At 43.6% G+C, this 21,645-nt stretch overlaps 1 protein-coding gene across 1 annotated transcript in view; it reads right to left on the reverse strand.

Moving 5' to 3' along the window:
• cadpsa (Ca2+-dependent activator protein for secretion a) overlaps positions 1 to 21,645 on the reverse strand; it is a 158,136-nt gene that overhangs the window by 20,147 nt on the left and 116,344 nt on the right. Inside the window, exons 17-26 of the mRNA XM_029683576.2 lie at positions 20,943 to 21,011; positions 16,263 to 16,369; positions 13,351 to 13,507; positions 11,063 to 11,204; positions 4,001 to 4,156; positions 3,745 to 3,892; positions 2,691 to 2,765; positions 2,510 to 2,593; positions 2,089 to 2,121; positions 856 to 963 (exon numbers count right to left, since the gene is read on the reverse strand). Coding sequence (XP_029539436.1) covers positions 856 to 963; positions 2,089 to 2,121; positions 2,510 to 2,593; positions 2,691 to 2,765; positions 3,745 to 3,892; positions 4,001 to 4,156; positions 11,063 to 11,204; positions 13,351 to 13,507; positions 16,263 to 16,369; positions 20,943 to 21,011 — 1,079 coding nt within the window. The remainder of the gene's footprint in view (positions 1 to 855; positions 964 to 2,088; positions 2,122 to 2,509; positions 2,594 to 2,690; positions 2,766 to 3,744; positions 3,893 to 4,000; positions 4,157 to 11,062; positions 11,205 to 13,350; positions 13,508 to 16,262; positions 16,370 to 20,942; positions 21,012 to 21,645) is intronic.

Consider the following 21,645-nt stretch of genomic DNA (forward strand, 5'->3'; position numbering starts at 1 on the left):
TCTCATTTCTCCCTCAACTTAATTCACTCTCCAATACTCACACATATTTCTTTCTGTCCCTTTCTTTCTTTCATTCTTTCTATCTCCTCTCATTATAATAAGACCACGGTCAGATGCCCTCCTTCCTATTTGTCTCTACTATGAGGAAGAATATTTATTGGACACAGTTTCAAATGTCTTGTATACCGTCCAACGTAGGCAACTGATCAGCAGTGATGGGGGTCAGCATAACCCTGACCTACTAACCCTAACCCTAACCTTTTGATTTGATTATTAATATACCTACAGACCAATTAGTGGAGGAACACAATGTATTCTAACGGCTGAAGACAGAATCTAGACAGGGGGATGTAATAAGTAATCTTATAGAAAGGCATTGTATTGTGTGGTCTTTAATTGATTAACCCTTGTCTGCTGACTCACAGAGAGAGAACACTGCTTAAGATAATCCTCCTCAAGGTGTTGCATGTCTCAAACAAACAGACATAAAAAGATGCAGAACACTACAGTAGAATAGACACAGGGTAGAACATAGTCTATTCAGACTGGAGGGAAGATTTGGAAGTAAAGGAAGGAGGGTGTATAGAGAGAGAGAGAGAGAAAGAGCAAGCGAGCGAGAGAGCAAGAGAGAGAGAGAGAGAGCAAGCGAGCGAGAGAGAGAGAGAGAGCAAGCGAGCGAGAGAGCGAGAGAGAGAGAGAGAGAGCAAGGGAGCGAGAGAGAGAGAGCTACTTGTACAGCTGTAGAAGAGAAGGCAGAAAGCTGTTCAAAATGTGACTTATCCCTCAGAGCAGACTGTTTAATCACATTTTGGAGAGCCTCCCCTTGTAAGGGAGGAGAAGGCATTGGTTACTTACATCAAATAACCTTTCTATGTAAACCTCCTCATTGACCTTATCCCGCAGCATGTCCTGAGAATGGCGCACAAGGGTCACGTAACCGTCGGCAACATCCATCCCAGGCTTCTGCAGGACACACCACATAGAGAGGGAGATGAGAAAAGGAGAGGGAAAATGAGTAATTAGCCAAGGAAAATCAGATACAACAGACAGGTATTAAAATAAACATTACACTAAAGTGTTATCAAATTGTCCTTTTCATCTCAGAGAAATCAAAGTTCATGGTTGACATTTCTGGAGAGGTGTTTCGTTTGCAGTGCGTATAGACCCAGAGATATGGGATATTGTCACTGAACTTCCTACTAGAGATGTGTACTTGGCCCAGAATCCTCCGTAACAGTCTGGGAATGTGCAAAGTGAACAGAGGAGCCAGAAACACATGATCAGGCTGCTGAACAGATTGTTAGGAGGGCTGCCATTTCTCATACCAGCTCAAATATTCACACAGGACAATGAGTTTGCAAATAAGACACTCAATTTGTGTGTGTGTGTTTATGTGTGTGTGTGTGTTAACGTATGTGCGTGTTTATGTGTGTGTGTGCCTTTCCCACTCCCACATCTTCTCCGGTATATGAAACGCATCCCCCCCATGCCAGTGGACGAGGTAATATGAATTTGTAATCATCAGACACTGTAAACTGAATTTAGTTTGTTAACACATCCCTGAGTGGTTCCAAAGGGCGCAAATTAGTATGTTTCTCCAGTGTAATTGTATTTTGTGCATTAAACAAACCATTACCATGCAGAAGCTTGGGCTTTGGACCCACGGACATAAGAGGCCTAATCACAGTTTCACCGACAAAGCATTCATTTAAAAAGTGCCTTGTTGACATGTGGATCGATTGGCAGTGAAGTGATACTCCTCTGAGGTGCTGTTTAAAGCAGAACACAGCTAACGTTCTGCCCCAGAGGCAGAATCCTGGTGTGCTTTTGTTACACAACACAACAGAGACTCACAATGTGTGCCACATGGCAGGCCTAGCCAGCTGATTCTGTCCATAACCATATGAATGGCAACCAAACCAAAAAAAAGACAACCATCTGGACATGTCCTGAGACTCTATGGAAAACCATGGCAAGATACGTGTGCATATACATAAATAAATACAAGAATGACTCATATGCACGCACACACACTTGGACTGGGATAAGAGAAACACAAGAACTGATAACAACACTATTTTCACTTACAGGTACATCCACATACTTTGAGGCAGCTTTCACCTTGAAATGAGACAGAGAGAGATTAGGTGAAAAGGAAAGACTTGAGAGTCCAACTGTGCAACTTCCTTTCATTACAAAAGCTGTTTCATGTGAGTGTAGCTTCAGTGTGTGACTGCAGTATGCTCATTAAGTCAGTCATGTCAGGAAATGTAGTTGCAAAGTGTACTCAGAAGTTAATTAGACTTCTATAACAATGTTCAGGAAACCTACGAAAACCTGTTCCTGCAGTGGGAGTGTTATCATGAGAAAACTGAGGGAAAAGCTGTACATTATTTGAACAAGTCTATTCCTACCCAATGATGAATAAAATAATTACAAGATCAGGGTCCAGTTCTGTATGCAGTGTACACTGAGAAAGAGGGGAATGAGAGAAGGAGTGCATTCTTACTGTGAAAGAGAGGAAGGAGGAGAAGAGAGTGCCCTCGTCATATCTGGACAGTTTGGCTAGGACACTATCTAGAATGACCACAAACTGACAGACAGGGAGTTGTGTTACTGGCAAGTCCAACACAATAAAAACAACATTCATGTCATATCACTTTCAGATATGAGTAAGACAGTAACAGTACCTTTGCTACCAGTAAGGTGATCATCTCCTTCACAGTCTCCTCTATGAGAGCGTCAATTTGGGAATGGTACTGTCTCTGTAAGGAAAGAGACATGTTAGTGACAATGTCAAGTCCAGCTTTCCTACCTTCCCTCCCCTTCTGTTTGTTGCTACCAGGTCTCACAGTAGGCCAATATGCTAATCAGTAGTGTGACAGCATTCTTATGTCTCCACGTGAGCCATGTAAAAGACCTCCGACTAATTCATTCTGCTCTGGTAATTGGTACCTGTCTCTAGATTGTGCGGATATGAGGACTCTCACATCTACTCCATGTATATTCAGTAGCATCTACACATATGTTAATGAAATCAAAACAAAAAGTATCGGAAGACTGGGGAAGACTGCAATGGCGGCTAATTATACATTTGGGAACCAGGGGTGAGATTTCAATTGAATTGTTAGCCACGCTTAACCAATCTCTAACAAACGTTCACAGGACAGAGAAAATAAATGAAAGATAGAGACATGGTGATGGTGAAAACGCAAGCGACTACAGCAAAATCACATACTCAAGCAAAAGCAAAATCAGGAGCAATCGCGGTAAGTGCCATTGAAAAAATGTGCAAGTGAAAACCTTGACAGAAATGCTTATACAGTATGTACTACTATACAACATGTATTGTATTAGAACACCATTACATAATATGTGCATATAGAAAGAAATAGCAACATAGAAATGTTGATCTTAAGTGAGCTGGAGCTCTTGAATCCATGCAATTAGGAGAATACACATCTAGCAAACAGTTGGTGAGCAAAAATGATTTTCCCAAAGTGCCTTGGTACTGATCCACGGTGGATAACTGATCTGTATATCCAATTCCACATGCTCTGTGATATATCAGAGAAATCACTATTAGACATCAATAGAATCATAAACATTATATTCCCTCTGGAATATAATAGGTGAAAACTTTACACTGATTAGAACACTGTGTAAATATGCATGTTGGTGTGAGGCTGTGGAGGTAGACTGATATGAGATGGTATTGTATGTCTGATAGAAGGCCTACTGTACCTCCTGTCCCAGCTCCATGGCACACAGCTTGGCTGACTGGGCCTTTGCATCCACCATCACGTTGAACATGGTGCAGATGGACTGAGGCACCCGGAAGTCTGTGGTCCGACTGCTCTTCTGGAGCTTGGCTTCAAAGGCCACCCGCGTCCTGGAGACAAGGAGATTAAGGAGAGAGGTTGCAAAACTATACACATACCCACAATGTGTGTGTGTAATTGTGTGTAAGCAAGTGTCTCATTCAGGCCCGTCCTCTCACCGTTTGATGCAGGACTCAATCATGTCGCTGGACATGAGTTTCAGCCTACTCTCCAGGTGTTTGCCAAACTCCTCCTCAGGCCAGTGCAGGTCTCTGATGAAGGTCTGTAGAGCGTCCAGCTTCCAGAACAGGTCCTCTGACGTCCCCGAGCCGTTACTGGACAGGAATCACAGGGCAAAGGTTATAGCACTGGTACCTAACATGGGGGATAAAATACTACATCAAGGGTCAAAGAGGATGGGGCAAATCCAGGTCTCAGAATTCCATTTATTTCAGTTATTTTTAACATTTACTGATGGGTTAAAATATTTTGAATGAAAAACACTATCGTCGACCTGTTCCTGGCCAATGTGGTTCTATGAATTGTGTTCTCCAAGGTACCAATCAGTGTATGGTAAAAAAAATAGACAGACATGAATATGTATTTGACCAATCAATAATCACAGTGAGTTGAGTGGTTATTAGAACAAGGGAAAGAGTAGGGTCCATGCACACTGTAGGTTGGTCAGTTAGTTAGTAAACTCTGGAAAAACACTATGAAGGGTGGGGTTGCTTTCCGATGCTGTGGAGGAGACTGTCCCACTCCCTGTTCCCTTCCCCTAAACCGTTTAAATAGAGAGAGCAGCTCTCTCCAGCCACACAGGGGCCTCCTGACAGCTAGTACCCATAGGTAAGAGCTCCAACACAGGGTAAACAGGGATTTGACCTCCCTTCCACAGACTTGAGGTCAGAGGGATATGATGGAAAGAAACAAACAACACTTTTAAACTCTGGCTTTGGTTTGGCCTCATTTAATAATGGTGTATCATTTTGCATGATTCCATTCTGTTGTTTTTTAATCAGCTTAAAAATATATTTGTGTCTTTCCACCATTCAGTTCAAACACACGCTGTAGGAGAAAAATGAAAAGCTCTCCCTTTCGAAACACTGCCTACTTTAACCACACTCCCCATGCTAGGGCCTTGGCATGAACATGGCTGCCGATAGAACAACAACACTGGGGCAACTGGGGTCCAGGCAACAGAACATCAGATCACTGGGACAACTGGGGCCCTGGCAACAGAACATCAGATCACTGGGACAACTGGGGCCCTGGCAACAGAACATCAGATCTCTGGGACAACTGGGGCCCTGGCAACAGAACATCAGATCACTGGGACAACTGGGGCCCTGGCAACAGAACATCAGATCACTGGGACAACTGGGGCCCTGGCAACAGAACATCAGATCACTGGGACAACTGGGGCCCTGGCAACAGAACATCAGATCACTGGGACAACTGGGGCCCTGGCAACAGAACATCTGATCACTGGGACAACTGGGGCCCTGGCAACAGAACATCAGATCACTGGGATAACTGGGGCCCTGGCAACAGAACATCAGATCACTGGGACAACTGGGGCCCTGGCAACAGAACATCAGATCACTGGGACAACTGGGGCCCTGGCAACAGAACATCAGATCACTGGGATAACTGGGGCCCTGGCAACAGAACATCAGATCACTGGGACAACTGGGGCCCTGGCAACAGAACATCAGATCACTGGGATAACTGGGGCCCTGGCAACAGAACATCAGATCACTGGGATAACTGGGGCCCTGGCAACAGAACATCAGATCACTGGGATAACTGGGGCCCTGGCAACAGAACATCAGATCACTGGGACAACTGGGGCCCTGGCAACAGAACATCAGATCACTGGGACAACTGGGGCCCTGGCAACAGAACATCAGATCACTGGGACAACTGGGGCCCTGGCAACAGAACATCAGATCACTGGGACAACTGGGGCCCTGGCAACAGAACATCAGATCACTGGGACAACTGGGGCCCTGGCAACAGAACATCAGATCACTGGGACAACTGGGGCCCTGGCAACAGAACATCAGATCACTGGGACAACTGGGGCCCTGGCAACAGAACATCAGATCACTGGGACAACTGGGGCCCTGGCAACAGAACATCAGATCACTGGGACAACTGGGGCCCTGGCAACAGAACATCAGATCACTGGCAGTGTTTAACTACATATTTTAGAATTGGCTAAGCCTGTTTTTTCCTAATTATCAACCATGTGCTTGTGTAAATGAGGTATTTGAGAGTTTTCCTTTGAGGTGAGTTTTATCTTTCTGGCTTATTTACAGGATAGTAAACCTGCGTCTAGATTAGGACTATCTTTGACAGAAAATGTATTCCTGTATTCCTTTAATAACGATGGAGGTGAAAGGTGGTTGCGATTAGTTTTACTTCAGAGGCAACTTTGGGACGAGACATCCGCTTCCTCTCATTGGCTGTTGAGTGCTCATTTACAAGGTATCAAACCGGGGACTTGGAATCCAAAACTTGGCGACAGCCAGGGTCTCAGTCTGTTCTCACACACACGCACACACAGACACAGACTTGTAGTAGTAGGTGCTGAAGATGTTTCACTCAGGTTTGGGAAGTGGGATAGATAATGTATCAGGTGTAGCTCAAGGTGCAGGATAAGTGCTTTTAATCACCATATCTAAATATACTGTAGATTTGCAATTATCTTTACGCTTTCTCCCTCCAGGTCCCCCTGGAGGAGCGCTCAGAGCTAACAGGTAGACATGGAGTTTTACAACTGACAGACTCACTAATGAAATGGGAAATGTCATATTCCGTCAATAAAAAAAGGGGTATCATTATCATGTGGTGAATTAGTTAACATGCTCTGCATTAGAGTAGGAGTGTATCTGAGAGGCTCATGCCTCAGTAAAGACACACCCCAGGAGACCAAGGGCTGATCAAAGCTCTCCAACTTCTGCAAGTTAGGCATGTTTGGTTTTTATAAACTATTCTATGAATAAAATGCGATATATTAAATTGTATTAATTGACTACAATGTTTACCACAGCCAAAGTTTTATTGTAACCTATAGTGGAGTAGCTGCCATGAGCTAACTATATAAAAAAAAATCAAAAACGCGACATGTAAAGTGTTGGTCCCATATGAGCTGAAATAAAATATTGCAGAAATTTTCCGTACGCACAAAAAGATTATTTGTCTCAAATGTTGTGCTCAAATTTGTTTGCATCCCTGTTAGTGAGCATTTCAACTTTGCCAAGATAATCCATCCAACTGACCGGTGTGGCATATCAATAAAATGATTAAACAGCATGATCATTACACAGGTGCACCTTGTGCTGGGGACAATAAAAGTCCATTCTAAAATATGCAGTTTTGTCACACAACTCAATGCCACAGATGTTACGTTTTGAGGGAGCGTGCAACTGGCATGTTGGCAGCAGGAATGTCCACCAGAGCTGTTTCCAGAGAATTGAATGTTAATTTCTCTACCATAAGCCACCTCCAACGCCATTTTAGGGAATTTGGCAGTACGTCCAAATGGACTCATAACCCCAGACCACATGTAAGGTGTTGTGTGGGAGAGTTCCTAGCTGATGTCAACGTTGTGAGCAGAGTGCCCCATGGTGGGGGTCGGGTTATGGTATGGGTAGTCATAAGCTACGGATAACGAACACAATTGCATTTTATAGATGGCAATATGAATGCACAAAAATACCATGACGAGAACCTGAGGCCCATTGTGAGACCCATTTTTTTTTAAAGGTATCTGTGATCAAAAAAATGCATATCTGTATTCCCAGTCATGTGAATTCCATAGATTAGGGCCTAATGAATATATTCAATTGACTGATTTTCTCATATGAACTGTAATGTGCTAAAATCATTGAAATTGTTGCAAAATCCCTTAGGCCAGAGCTGACCCCATCAAAATTAAGGATGGATATTTCTGTCCATCTTCAGAAGTTAAGCCAGACAGCCAGCGTCCCAGAGGACATGTGATATGTTCATGCCAAGAACATATCATGTGCATGTTTCATGTTTCAGGCTCCAACAGAGACTCAATACACACTGAGTCACATGTAGTTGCAATCCAGTTGGGTGTAGAAAAGATAGGCATTGTTGGGAAGCTAACTGGCGGTAGATTTGTTACTTTGGGCATTTGGATGTTGACATTTGGTAGATTCAAATCAGGCAGATTACTTCTTAGGCTCTTGTGTAGAAACAAACAGAACAGAAAAAAATGTCCCGTAACTGGTAATGTGGATGTGTTTTAAAAGGGAAAGTGAAACAAACTAGATAAAAGCAATGCCAAGGAAAACAAATAAAATTGGTGAGGAAATTAGCAAAACAAATTAGTAAATTAGCACTAAAAAAATCTGTTATTGAAATTAAACAAGTAAGGGTATCTTTGCATTGAATTAAAGAGGCAAATCTAATGGTGACAAATAATGAGTAAAGTGTATCCTATCAGCATTGAAGAGACTAATGACAAAATATAGTTGACTTACGACAACTCAACATATGGTGACAACAAACTGCAATGTCATTCATACAAGGGGTACCATATATATGAACACTCCAGGGCAGGGTTTTTCACTATCAATTAAGACCTAGACAACCAGGTGAGGGAAGTTCTTTACTAATTAGTGACCTTAATTCATAAATCAAGTACAAGGGAGGAGTGAAAACAGGCAGACGGTCGGTCCTTCATGGAATGAGTTTGACACGTGCTCTAGGGAAACACTCAAGAAACATGTTTCCGACAATATTTTCAGATGATCTTACTTGCAATATGGACAAATATAAATAAATATATAGTAAATAATTGTGTTAATACTTATTAATAAGTAACACAACCTCCTCCCAGCTGCCCACTGCTCTGAGGCTAGGAAACACTGTTACCACCAATAAATCCACTATAATTGAGAATTTCAATAAGCATTTCTCTACGGCTGGCCATGCTTTCCACATGGCTACCCCTACGGTGGGCAACCCGCCAAAGCCCCCACCATTTCTCCTTTACCCAAATCCAGATAGCTGATGTTCTGAAAGAGCTGCAAAATCTGGACCCCTACAAATCAGCCGGGCTAGACAATCTGGACCCTCTCTTTCTGAAATTATCTGCCGAAATTGTTGCAACCCCTATTACTAGCCTGTTCAACCTTTCTTTCGTATCGTCTGAGATTCCCAAAGATTGTAAAGCTGCCACGGTCATCCCCCTCTTCAAAGGGGGTGACACTCTAGACCCAAACTGCTACAGACCTATATCTATCCTACCCTGTCTTTCTAAGGTCTTCGAAAGCCAAGTTAACAAACAGATTACTGACCATTTCGAATCCCACCATACCTTCTCCGCTATGCAATCTGGTTTCAGATCTGGTCATGGGTGCACCTCAGCCACGCTCAAATTTCTAAACGACATCTTAACCGCCATCAATAAGAGACATTACTGTGCAGCCGTATTCATCGACCTGGCCAAGGCTTTCGACTCTGTCAATCAAAACATTCTTATTGGCAGACTCGACAGGCTTGGTTTCTCAAATGATTGCCTCGCCTGGTTTACCATCTACTTCTCTGATAGAGTTCAGTGTGTCAAATCGGAGGGCCTGTTGTCCGGACCTCTGACAGTCTCTATGGGTGTGCCACTGGGTTCAATTCTCGGGCCGACTCTCTTTTCTGTATACATCAATGATGTTGCTCTTGCTGCTGGTGATTCTCTGATCCACCTCTACGCAGACGACACCATTCTGTATACTTCTGGCCCCTCCTTGGACACTGTGTTAACTAACCTCCAGACAAGCTTCAATGCCATACAACTCTCCTTCCGTGGCCTCCAACTGCTCTTAAATGCAAATAAAACTAAATGCATGCTATTCAATCGATCACTGCCCGCACCTGCCCACCCGTCCAGCATCACTACTCTGGACGGCTCTGACTTAGAATACGTGGACGACTACAAATACATGGGTGTCTGGTTAGACTGTAAACTATCCTTCCAGACTCACATTACGCATCTCCAATCCAAAATGATATCTAGAATCGGCTTCCTATATCGCAACAAAGCATCCTTCACTCATGCTGCCAAACATACCCTCGTAAAACTGACCATCCTACCGATCCTCGACTTTGGTGATGTCATCTATAAAATAGCCTCCAACACTCTACTCAACAAACTGGATGCAGTCTATCACAGTGCCATCCGTTTTGTCACCAAAGCCCCATACACTACCCACCACCTGTACTCTCTCGTTTGTTGGCCCTCGCTTCATACTCGTCGCCAAACCTACTGGCTACAGGTTATCGACAAGTCTCTGCTAGGTAAAGCCCCGCCTTATCTCAGCTCACTGGTCACCATTGCAGCACCCACTAGTAGCACGCGCTCCAGCAGGTATATCTCACTGGTCACCCCCAAAGCCAATTCCTCCTTTGGTCGTCTTTCCTTCCAGTTCTCTGCTGCCCATGACTGGAACGAATTGCAAAAATCTCTGAAGCTGGAGACTTACAGATCACTGCACCTGTACATAGCCCATCTGTAAACAGCCATTCTATCTACCTACCTCATCCCCATACTGGTATTTATTTATTTTGCTCCTTTGCACCCCAGTATCTCTACCTGCACATTCATCTTCTGCCGATCTACCATTCCAGTGTTTAATTGCTATATTGTAATTACTTATTATTTATTTCCTTAACATTCCTCATTTGCACTCACTGTATATAGACTTTTTGTTTTCTTTTGTTTAACTGTATTATTGACTGTATGTTTAGTTTATTCCATGTGTAACTCTGTGTTGTTGTATGTGTCGAATTGCTGCGCTTTATCTTGGCCAGGTCGCAGTTGCAAATGAGAACTTGTTCTCAACTAGCCTACCTGGTTAAATAAAGGTTAAATAAAAATAACATTGTTTTTTTTACACAATTGCCCACAAGTAGACATACTTCATGTGTGGATATCAACATATTTCATGCACAAATATATGGTACACATGATTACCAAAACATTATCAGAATATTTCTGTTAACATGAACAGGAAAGCCTGAAAACATTGACAGTAATTCAAGTTTGAAAACTGAAGATATTAGCATCTACCTATACAGTATGTCTATACTGCATTATGACTAGCCTGGGTATCAGTCGATTTCTACTATAGCCAACTTGAATGCAGAAACAGTAGCATCCGGGCTATGTAACCATTTCAATGGGGTGTTGATATTAGGGGTGTCCTTACTTGACAGGCTCCCAGGACTCTCTCTCGAAGCCCCTGTGGATGGACTGGGCGATGGATGACTCCATGAGGTCCACATATCGCACCACCAGTGGGGCATATAGGTCCTGCAGGTGTTTGTGGAACTGTCCATTGCACAGGTTATCTGAGACAGGACAGAGCATATAGGTCAGATGAAGTATATCTGATATACAAAAGAGAGAAAATCTCTCTCTCTCTCTCTATATATATATATATATATATATATATATATATATATATATATATATATATATATATATATTTATATTTTATTTATATTTTAGACCAGGCAAGTTTCCTCTAGATTCAACTGGTAAAAAGGCAACGCTAACACAGACCAAGGGAGATAAAATGGAGGCCAGTGTGTGTTAATGCGAATGCTCATGGCTCCAAACAGTGGGTCTGTTTTCCTCTTTATCCCTTTGGCGCGGTGTGTGTGTGTGTGTGTGGTCGTGTATAGAAGTCAAGGTCGATGATACACAGTAGGTGCAATGTTTATTTTGTTCCCTGATTGTCGCTCTCCAATTAGCCACTTGAGTGGCTGCTGTACACTTTGATGTATTTGTCCAGGAGTGAGGATGCAGGGCTCGCCCTACTCCCAGCCACCACTGTTTTAGACCTCATTAACTGCTTGAATGGTGTCCGACTTTGGCGCCTATCTGGTGCTAAGGCTATTTCATGACACATAAGCTAGCTGCTTCAGGGAGACAAAACAAATGACCTTCCATGTAAAATTCCCCTGTGGTATGGTTTGGTAGTATTGGGATGCTGCTCTGTGTGTGTACTGTGTTATTGTGCTTCTGTAAACCACTGGAGAAGCCTGAGGGAGATGGATGGTTGATATCACGGTGGCAGGTTTACATTTCCAACTATACTGTCAAAGTCATGGAAATCAGAATTACTAGTATTTACATGGGATTAGTCCATCTGTGTATGCTACAGTCCATCAAACATACTGTATGCAAAGTGTACACTATGAAATCTAATATATCATGAAATTTGTGGATATTCATGCAGGAGAACATAACACATTAGATCTGGTAAAAGATAATACAAAGAAAAACATGCATTTTTTTGTACCATATTTAAAATGGAAGAGAAAGGCCATAATGTATTATTCCAGCCCAGGTGCAATTTAGATTTTGGCCACTAGATGGAAGCAGTGTGGAAAGTTTTAGACTGATCCAATGAACCACTGCATATCTGTTCAACATGTTGTATCAAGACTGCCCAAATGTGCCTAATTGGTTTATTAATACATTTTCAAGTTCAGAATTGTGCACTGTCCTCAAACAATAGCATGGTACACTTTCACTGTAATAGCTACTGTAAATTGGACAGTGCAGTTAGATTAACAAGAATTTAAGCTTTTTGCCCATATCAGATATGTCCTGGGATTTTATTTTGTTACTTACAACCTCATGCTAATCACATTAGCCTATGTTAGCTCAACCGTCCCGCTGGGGGACACCGATCCCGTAGAGGATAAATGTCAATTTATCATTTATCAAAATACCATTAATTTCATCCTTCTTTTTGGCTTGTCTCCAGATTTTCTTGTTTCTATGATCATTGCAATGTGAATAACCAATCAGCTGTTTAAAAAAATCCAACTATGAATGTGGCCAATTGTGCAGCAGTAACAAGTGAGCATGTTCCAGTCCAAGTCCATTAAGCCACTGCAGGTGAACAACAGACTACATTACATTATTCCAGACTCCTGGCTGACAAACTAGAATGAGACATTCCCCTGGGACAATTAGCCCAGTGCAGGTTCACTTCACAAAGGCAGTGGTAAGTGTTTCTCTTCTGACGCATGCTTCCAGAACCCTGGACAGCGCTCCTACGGCAACTACAGTTCATTCATTTTATTTGTCACATGCACCGAATAATTACAGGGCCCACAGCAACCATTTCAATTTTAGTTTCAGCTCTTAGTAAGAAGCTCCCACAGTGCTGCATTGTCCTCTCAATTACCTTCATCTCTTTCATTACACTGGAGACAAATGCAGAAAGGATCATGCAGTGTGAAAGTAATATTAGATCGGAACATATTCTCCTCAATTTGGATCTCAACACTAGGTTTTAGTTTCTCCAGTTCGCCAAGATCAACCACAATGAACATTCAATAAAAACCCAGTCCTATGTGTCATGAATGCTCCAGACTGTGTGCTGTATGTGCTGTATGGTTCGGGAGTGCTAAACGCTGTGTGTGTTTGTTCATAATGTAGCCTTGGTTCAGGGCCTGGGCCGGGGTTGGAGTCACTCACAGTCGGTCCTCAGAAAGTCATTGAGCAACTGGAAGAGAGGGAAGCTGTCCCAGCTGTCAGGGGGCTGAACCTCCAGTGCATCATCCATGTCCACTGCATACAGAGACAAGAAAGTCTCTGCATGCTCCACCATCAGGTCTGACCACCACGCAAATGCCTAGAGAGAGAGGAGTGAAGGAGAGAGCGAGGGAGAGAAAACAGAGAGATGGGGAGAGAGAGTGTAGAATGAAAGAGAAGAGAGGAATACATAGAAAAAGAGAAAGGAGAGAAGAGGGTATGAAAGAAAGAGATACACGGAAGAGAGAGGAATGTGCAGATAAAGTTTGATGAAAAACAAATAGAGGGTGAAAGAGGGGAAAAGGGAGGCAGGTGGAGAAATAGACAAAGATAGAGAGACAAACAAATTGAGGATAAGAGTATGCAACTATAATACAAGCCTCAAAGTGTCATTCTCTAGAGAGGAAAGGAAGATAATGTTACTCCACCGATCTATATAAGGGCTCTTTTCTTCACAATAAGAGTCAAGTTGTCACCTCTGAGGCATCACACCGAGATCTCTGGGGGACACTTTACAGCTTTGAGCACAGTGTTTAAGTTCTGCACTCGAGCACGGCTAAGCGTGCACTGTTCTGTTGGCCCACAGAGCGAAACACAGAGAACTGCATAGATACGGCTCCTTGACTAAGTCATTCATACAGAGCTGCTCAGAGCCTCCCCATAGGATAGACAGAATCAGTGGAGTGACAGAGTTTGGAACAGGCTGGTCTCATGCAGGTTAACACTCATCCTCCCATGCTCCCCCTCTCCCTGCCCGTGGTCCTCTGGGCCAGTAGAGGACTTGGCCATCAGCCATTCACATCGTCACACCTCTGTGATGTGAATGTTCCCATGGGCGTCATGCACTCTGGCATGGGACGGTTGCCATGACAGCGCCAGCAGCAACCAGCAACAGACTCAGGGTCAAAATGTAGAGGCTCATAACAATAAATAAAACTGTCATTACAGGCCTCAAGCAGTGGATTCAGAGGATTCATCTACTGATTCTTCACATTGGCTGCTAAATTGGGTAATAGTTAGGGTTGGTTTAATTTCCATTCGTCAATTCCTGAACTGTATTCGCCATGGCATACACTATACACAGAAACATTACTAGATTTGCCAAATTACTTGAATAATAATGTAATTGACTCAAACTGACTGGTACATGGATGAGGTGACTGAGGGTACTGGGTTGAGAAGGAGTGGAAGATGTGTCTATTTCTGGTTATGCTGGTCTACTGATGTTGTTGGTGTTAATTTCCGATGGGAAAATTCACACAACAAAGCATTTTGAGAAATGCAAGAGGGGACAGACGGGTCACGTTACCTCAGACAAATGACATGCTTTTTCCATTGAGAGTAATCAGGTCTACAATGGAGGAGGATCAGCTTGTTGGGTGGAGGTGACTGGATCACCCTCTTACCTGTCACACAGCTTTCCCCAAACACACAGCACCACAGAGCAGGCCTTTCACTGACAGGATGGGACCAGAGTTGGCTGTGGCAGTTGGGGTGGACAGATAAAACTGCACCAGACGGGAGGGGTGGGGGCGATGTGATGTGGTCGGGGGGGATTTCAGTGGGAGGGATATGAGTATGATAGACAGGGACACTGCCACAGTGCTTGTTGAGGTTTGCTTTATCACCAAATGCAACCCTTTGGGCTGCACAAGCACAACTCTCCAGGATGGGCTGAAAACAAGTATAAGGGAAGGCTATTACTAGGAAGAGAGATGGGAACAGTTAAGATCATCCCTGGGCATTTGGCATCTTCAGTACATCACATAATATGGGAGGTAGAGGGTGGCAGGGGTTAGGGGTCATGGCAAGTGGGGGGTGACTGCGGTTAGGGGTCATGTCAGGTGGGGGGGCGGCAGGGGTTGGGGGTCATGTTATCAGGATGTTATCAGGATCCATCACATACCTCTTTGCCCTGTCCGAACATTCCCCGCAAACAAAACAAACAATAAGAGAACAGGAAGGGATTAAGTCAGGTATACTTCTGTTCACATCCCTGTGTTTACTTTTTCCATCTAATGGTTAGTTGGCAGGAAATATGTGATGATGACAGTGAAAGAAAGACATGATCCAAACCAATGGAGAAAAAACAAATGATAGTTTAATTGACAAACCACACTCAAGAGCTCAACGTCTACTAAGACATATGTCAACATTCTCTTTTGTGAGTAAACATAATATGCATGAGGAAACCCATGCACTACACTACACTACACTGTTCTATACTACACTACACTACACTACACTACACTGCATTACACTACACTGCTCTACACTACACTGCACTACACTGCACTACACTACACTGCTCTACACTACACTGTTCTATACTACACTACACTACACTGCTCTACCAGCACCATGCAACTTCTGTTGGGGACACCCTCAATTACAGGAAGAGCAACTTGTGACACCACAAAAACCTTTATAGCGCCTAGGCTAGGATATGATTCAATTGGCTTAATTAAAGCCCTGTTGGGTATTCCCTTCTAGGAGGCTTGTTTAAGAAACAGAGTGACCAAATCAGAAGTCCCCCCCGTCAAATTGTGCATTGCTCATCGTTGTCATCCCAAACGATGCCTGGTGCACATGAAATGGAGGAGTGAGAAGTAATGCAACCTTTTTGACCTTTAAACCCACACCTTGAACCCTTACCGTGCAGGCCAATGCGGTCTGGCTAGCATGCACTAGTGAGATATGGAGATAAAAAGAACTGATGTAAATACTGTACCGACTGTGACTGTAGCCTGTTAAACAGAGTCAGAGAGAATAAATGCCCCATGGTTCTCTGTAGTTCTTAACACTCTGCTCTGATAATAACTGACCTTGGAATTATGTATGTGGGCTGTACTCACCTCTGCGTGATGCTCCTCGTTCTGTTGGAGGACCTCGATGACCAGCTCGGCCAGACGTATGGTGTCCTCCAGCTTTTTGGCAGGGGTGACTAAGCGCCCTACATTCTCTGAAGCACAAAGGTCACAGGTCAATATGGATATATATGGCTGTAAAACTTCCCGTCAACATCTGATTAACCTTATGCTAATGTTGTGCAAGTCTCCTAGGGCAACACTGTAATACAACCATCTCTAGAACACTGCAGGTATAATGAGACAAATTAAAACGGGGAAAACAACAGACAAGTTCCACAGTTATCATGCAAAATGTGCAGAACGTTGTGCATCGCTCATGTTCGGTATGTGCTGACATCCACACTTTGTGTGTTTCTTATGTGAGACGCTCAAGTTTAACATGTGATATGCAAAACGACACTCCCTGAAGTCTGGTCATTTCCCCCTGCTAAGTAGGATAGCTGTGACAACCAGGATAAATATAACCACTAAGAAAGTGTAGAGTGCAAGTATTGGCAGGTTTTTACATCAAATCCATTTTGAAGAACAAAATACACAATGACAGTCTGCTGTTCACATTAGAGGTCTTCACAGATCCACCTGTACCCGGATACCAGAGACCCGAGTGGGTCCTGTTCCAGAATTTAAATAATGTCACGGGTCTGAGTGTCACGGGTCTCAGGTGTGTGTAATCTTGACTGACTTGTCTGGAAGGGCCTGTACAGATCCGAACGCGACTGCTGCTATAGAGAGAGAAAGAGAGAGACATTTCATCATGTATGTTGCTGCTCTTACTTTTCACGAGAGTGTATCGATGAGCTTGTTGTTGGCCAATCATAAGTCATCAAAGCGGCAATAGGCTACAGTCATAGAGCCTCCGTGTGGGGCAAAAGTTAGGAGATACTGTATCTAATCAATGGAAGCTGGAATTAAAATGACGCAATTAAAAGTTAAAGGACAAGGATAGGCTACAACGACCAAGAGCCAACAGGTAGGCTGCTACATAATATTCTGAATGGAGTTATTATTCGTAACTGTAGGATGAGAAGGCACATGCCAGGTCGCAATTGTAAATGAGAACTTGTTCTCAACTTGCCTACCTGGTTAAATAAAGGTGAAATAAATAAAAAAACATGCACTGAAGCATTAATTAACCTACTTAGCTAATGTTAGCTAGTTTAACTAGCTTCTCCCAGTTTGATGCAGTCAAGACAGGTACTACGTCATCATATTTGATGATAAATAACCTAGCTATTGCAGTTATTAGTCCACTATCGACATGGTTGGTTGCGGTCTCGTCTCTTCTGCCCTCATCCCTGTGTCACTCGCTCACAGTATGGCCCCTCCCCCGCCTGCTAGAGCAACACGCCTCTCTCCCTCCTCTCACGTTTTATCAGCTCTGGCTAATAAAGTAGCTTAAAAAAATCCCTTTTCTGCTGCTTCCCTCACTCTGATCCGACTGCCTCTGGATCCGACCAGGTCTATACGAAACAGATCTCGTTGTCTTCGGCTCGATTCGGAACGGGTCTCTCCTTTAAAAAAAAAATGTATTTATGCATATCAAGCCCGGGTGGGAAAGCCCCCAGATCCATCTTTGGACCCATGAAGACCTCTAGTTCACATACTTTACTCAATGGAAACTAATTCAGTCTACAGCGATCATGTTACGAAACACAACCAAGGGACAAAACACAACCATCTCAACTGACCAATGAGGTTGTGATGAAACTACACATAAATGTATGCTTTTGAAATAAAGAAAATAATAATGAATATGGTGAAGAGATGGTATTTGTGAGAGAGAGAGAGTCAGCATAGGTAACTGGAGAACTGCGTAGGAGCCTATACAATAACATATTGGGTGCTCGTTCAGACTTCAGGCCATCTGAGGGTCAAACATCTTTACATATGCCTGATCTCTTCTTAATGAATCAGTCAGACAGACTTTTCACAACAACACTGACTTACTTGACTTATTTTGCACTTCTCAGTCCCTCTTTACAGTCCCAGTAAAATGGAGAGATTAATGTGACAATGTGGACTTCTACACTTGAAGAAATGAGGCAAAGACCATGTCCTCTCCTCGCTGCTTCTGCTCTTTGTCCAGCACACACAACTGTCATTGTGCTAGTGAGGCTCTGTAGTAGCAGGGGTTTAATTGGCAGTGTACAGAATTACAGCTCTGTGACGCACACACACTGGCAGAGCACTTTAAGCCCAGTGGTGTCTGTGGACTGGACTGTGGCCAGAGGATTGCCTCTGACTGTGTTGAAATTCTGGTCTGGTCACCAGTATGGATGGAGGGTTTAAAAGAATGCCCGCAAACACAAAGGGCATTTCTTCCATTGGTCAATGAAGGGGCATGGGTGCTGGAGTGATACAGGTGAGGGGCAAGGCCAAACATCTAGATCTTCTATAACAGAAACTCAGTATTGCCACATTCTACAGTATAAGGGATGTCCGCTTCTTTTTTAGTCAGTGACTGATTTAGACCAGGGAAACCAGGTGTGAGTGCTGTCCAGTCAGTGACTGATTTAGACCAGGGAAACCAGGTGTGAGTGCTGTCCAGTCAGTGACTGATTTAGACCAGGGAAACCAGGTGTGAGTGCTGTCCAGTCAGTGATATTTAATGATCAATTACATCTCACACAGTGACACCAGCAAGACTGTGAACCTGAAACAGTCTGAAGTGACATTAATAATGATGATGACTATGTGCTATCGTGATCTATGATATCGTCTTGCTTCACTTATTTATCTCCAATGTATCAAAATTGCCATTGATATAACATTATGGGAAATATCAGCCAGAATATCCAAACCATTTCATCAGTCATAATGTGTAACCAAACTTTGACATGAGGTTTTTATTCAAAACGATTGCATTTTAGTACATTGGAGATGTTCATGCACCATCTCCAGAGGATGTGATACTTTCATTGCACAACTTGTGAATTCAAACACATAACTGCTATCTTACATGTATTGAAGCTTGCAATAAAGTTGTGCTACCTCTGCAGGTTTCAATCACACAAGTGAGATACTCAATGGCAATGGTCTGAATGGTCTTAAAATTGATCTCTCCGTTCATTTGTTTACTAATTCTCTCCATCTTCTCTTTTCCTCCCTTCCTCACTCCCTCACTTCTTTTCCTCCCTTCCTCACTCCCTCACTTCTTTTCCTCCCTTCCTCACTCCCTCACTTCTTTTCCTCCCTTCCTCACTCCCTCACTTCTTTTCCTCCCTTCCTCACTCCCTCACTTCTTTTCCTCCCTTCCTCACTCCCTCACTTCTTTTCCTCCCTTCCTCACTCCCTCACTTCTTTTCCTCCCTTCCTCACTCCCTCACTTCTTTTCTTCCCCTCCTTGACATATATATATATTTTTTTTTTTTAGAAAAGAGGAAACATCATTGCAGGAAAGAGGAAGCATTTTAAGAGAATTCAGAGGAGGCCCATTGGTGGAGCTACTCCACAGATGAGTGGTCTTAACAGGAGGGCTAGAGAGGGGACTTTATAGTTAGGGTTACCACAATCACCCACTGGGGAGGGCTGCATCTCCATCACTGGAATGCAGTGCAGGTACAGAGGAAAATACAGGACAGGGGTGTGGAGACATAACTCTGTCACAACATTCCTGTAACCTTCCCAGGCCGTGCCTCAGGAAGGCTGTGAGATGTTATGTTGTTATGGCTCTAACTGGTTTAGGATATGCTCATATATAGGATGGTGTCACCTGGATCCTGATCCTTCTTATCTTTCTGAGTTTTCTCCGCTAGGAGAGAGCAGGAGATAGGGAGAGCAGAGAAGAAGAGAGAGGGAAGGTGGGAGGGAGAGAAAGAGAGAGAGGAGTGGATAGTCAGTAATGAAAGCATAAGAGCAGGATAGAGTGGAAGTCTGGAAAAAAAGTGGTTGAGCAACACCTTTCTCCCTTCACCCAAGGGATCTCCTCTCCAGATCTGATGTTAACCAGTAGTCAGACATAGACACACATATAGCTTCAAACAGTAAAACATATACAGACAGTGGTCCAAACATCCCCCCCAACCCCCCACCCACCCACACACACACACACACACACAAAAAAAACATAAACACTCCAGGACATACAGTTTATGGTTGCAACTTCCTGTTCCTGTTGTCTTACCACTCTGGTCCCCAGTGTGAAATGATACAAACAGGGAAAGTCATGACAATGTTCCCTATGGTGCAGTAGCTGTATGGTGTACCTGTATCATGTACTGTACCAGTGAGACATGGTTCAACAGGACTGAGGGGGGTTTACACAGAAGCAAAGTAAAAATGCATTCAATTCGCAGACAGGCATGTGAACAGAAAACAAAGCTGACAGATACAGTAGATAAGATCTCTCATGATTGTCACAGACCGTTGGAATCTTGGTCCTGGCTTGCCCTGCTAGGACCTAACAGACAGACACAGACCATGGGCTTGGACCTCTCACAGGTGGCTTTCACAGACAGAAGCAACAGATCAAAAGGAAAAGGACTTAAGAGAAGCAAGAACGAGAGCGTGAGAGAGATAGTTTAAGAGGGCAGCAAGGAATGGTGGTAATAGAGGGGATTGGGACGTGTGAACGGAGAGATGTTGAAAATAGAAAAAGATGGTTGAGGAAAGGGGAGGAGGAGGAACGGGTGGAGGAGGGTGGAGCAGGATGAAGAAGGTACTCACGAATGGTTAAATCCATCACTTGAGACGCCAAGCAGAAGACAGGATGCTCATACATTTCTCTCTTTTTCCCTACAAGAGAGGATCGGGGCATGCAAGAGGCTGGGGTCAGAGGAGGAGAGGTCAGAGCTCTAAGGGTAGCTGCATGTGGGGGATAGGGGTCCCCACAGGTTCCTCTGTGGAGATGGTGGTGGTGGAGGGTGGGGTTTGGCGGCTGGGGAGAAGGTTTGGGATGGGCCCGAAGTGCCGAATGTGGAGGAGAGGGGTGGTTGGGACAAAGGGCGTGTGGGCTGGCGGTCGTCTTTGGACACACTTCTGTTTAACCATTCGTCATGCCAAACAGTATTAAAGTGGGAGACATTTCTATCAAGTTTGAGTTTTTCCCAATCAAGGCAACAAACAAGCACATGTTTATGAGAAACAGGATTTTTCTGCAGTATTTCCACTCCAAGATACTAAGGGGCATCTCCTTCAGTATCTTCGGCACCCTCAGGTATTTCTTTATAGAAACTGACCGGAATAGAGAAGAGCTGAATTTGAGACTAGAAATTTCCAGTAAAATAGTATAGGTGAGTGTAGTCAAAGCTACACACACATATAAATATATTCCAACACATAATTTAGTTTGTAAGCCAGTTCTGTATGCCTAGTAAAGAAATCCTGGGACATGCAACGGACAAATACTGGGTTGCTGCAGAAGGCAATC

This window comes from Oncorhynchus nerka, linkage group LG15 (genome assembly GCF_034236695.1).
Source record: "Oncorhynchus nerka isolate Pitt River linkage group LG15, Oner_Uvic_2.0, whole genome shotgun sequence".
NCBI lineage: Eukaryota > Metazoa > Chordata > Actinopteri > Salmoniformes > Salmonidae > Oncorhynchus > Oncorhynchus nerka.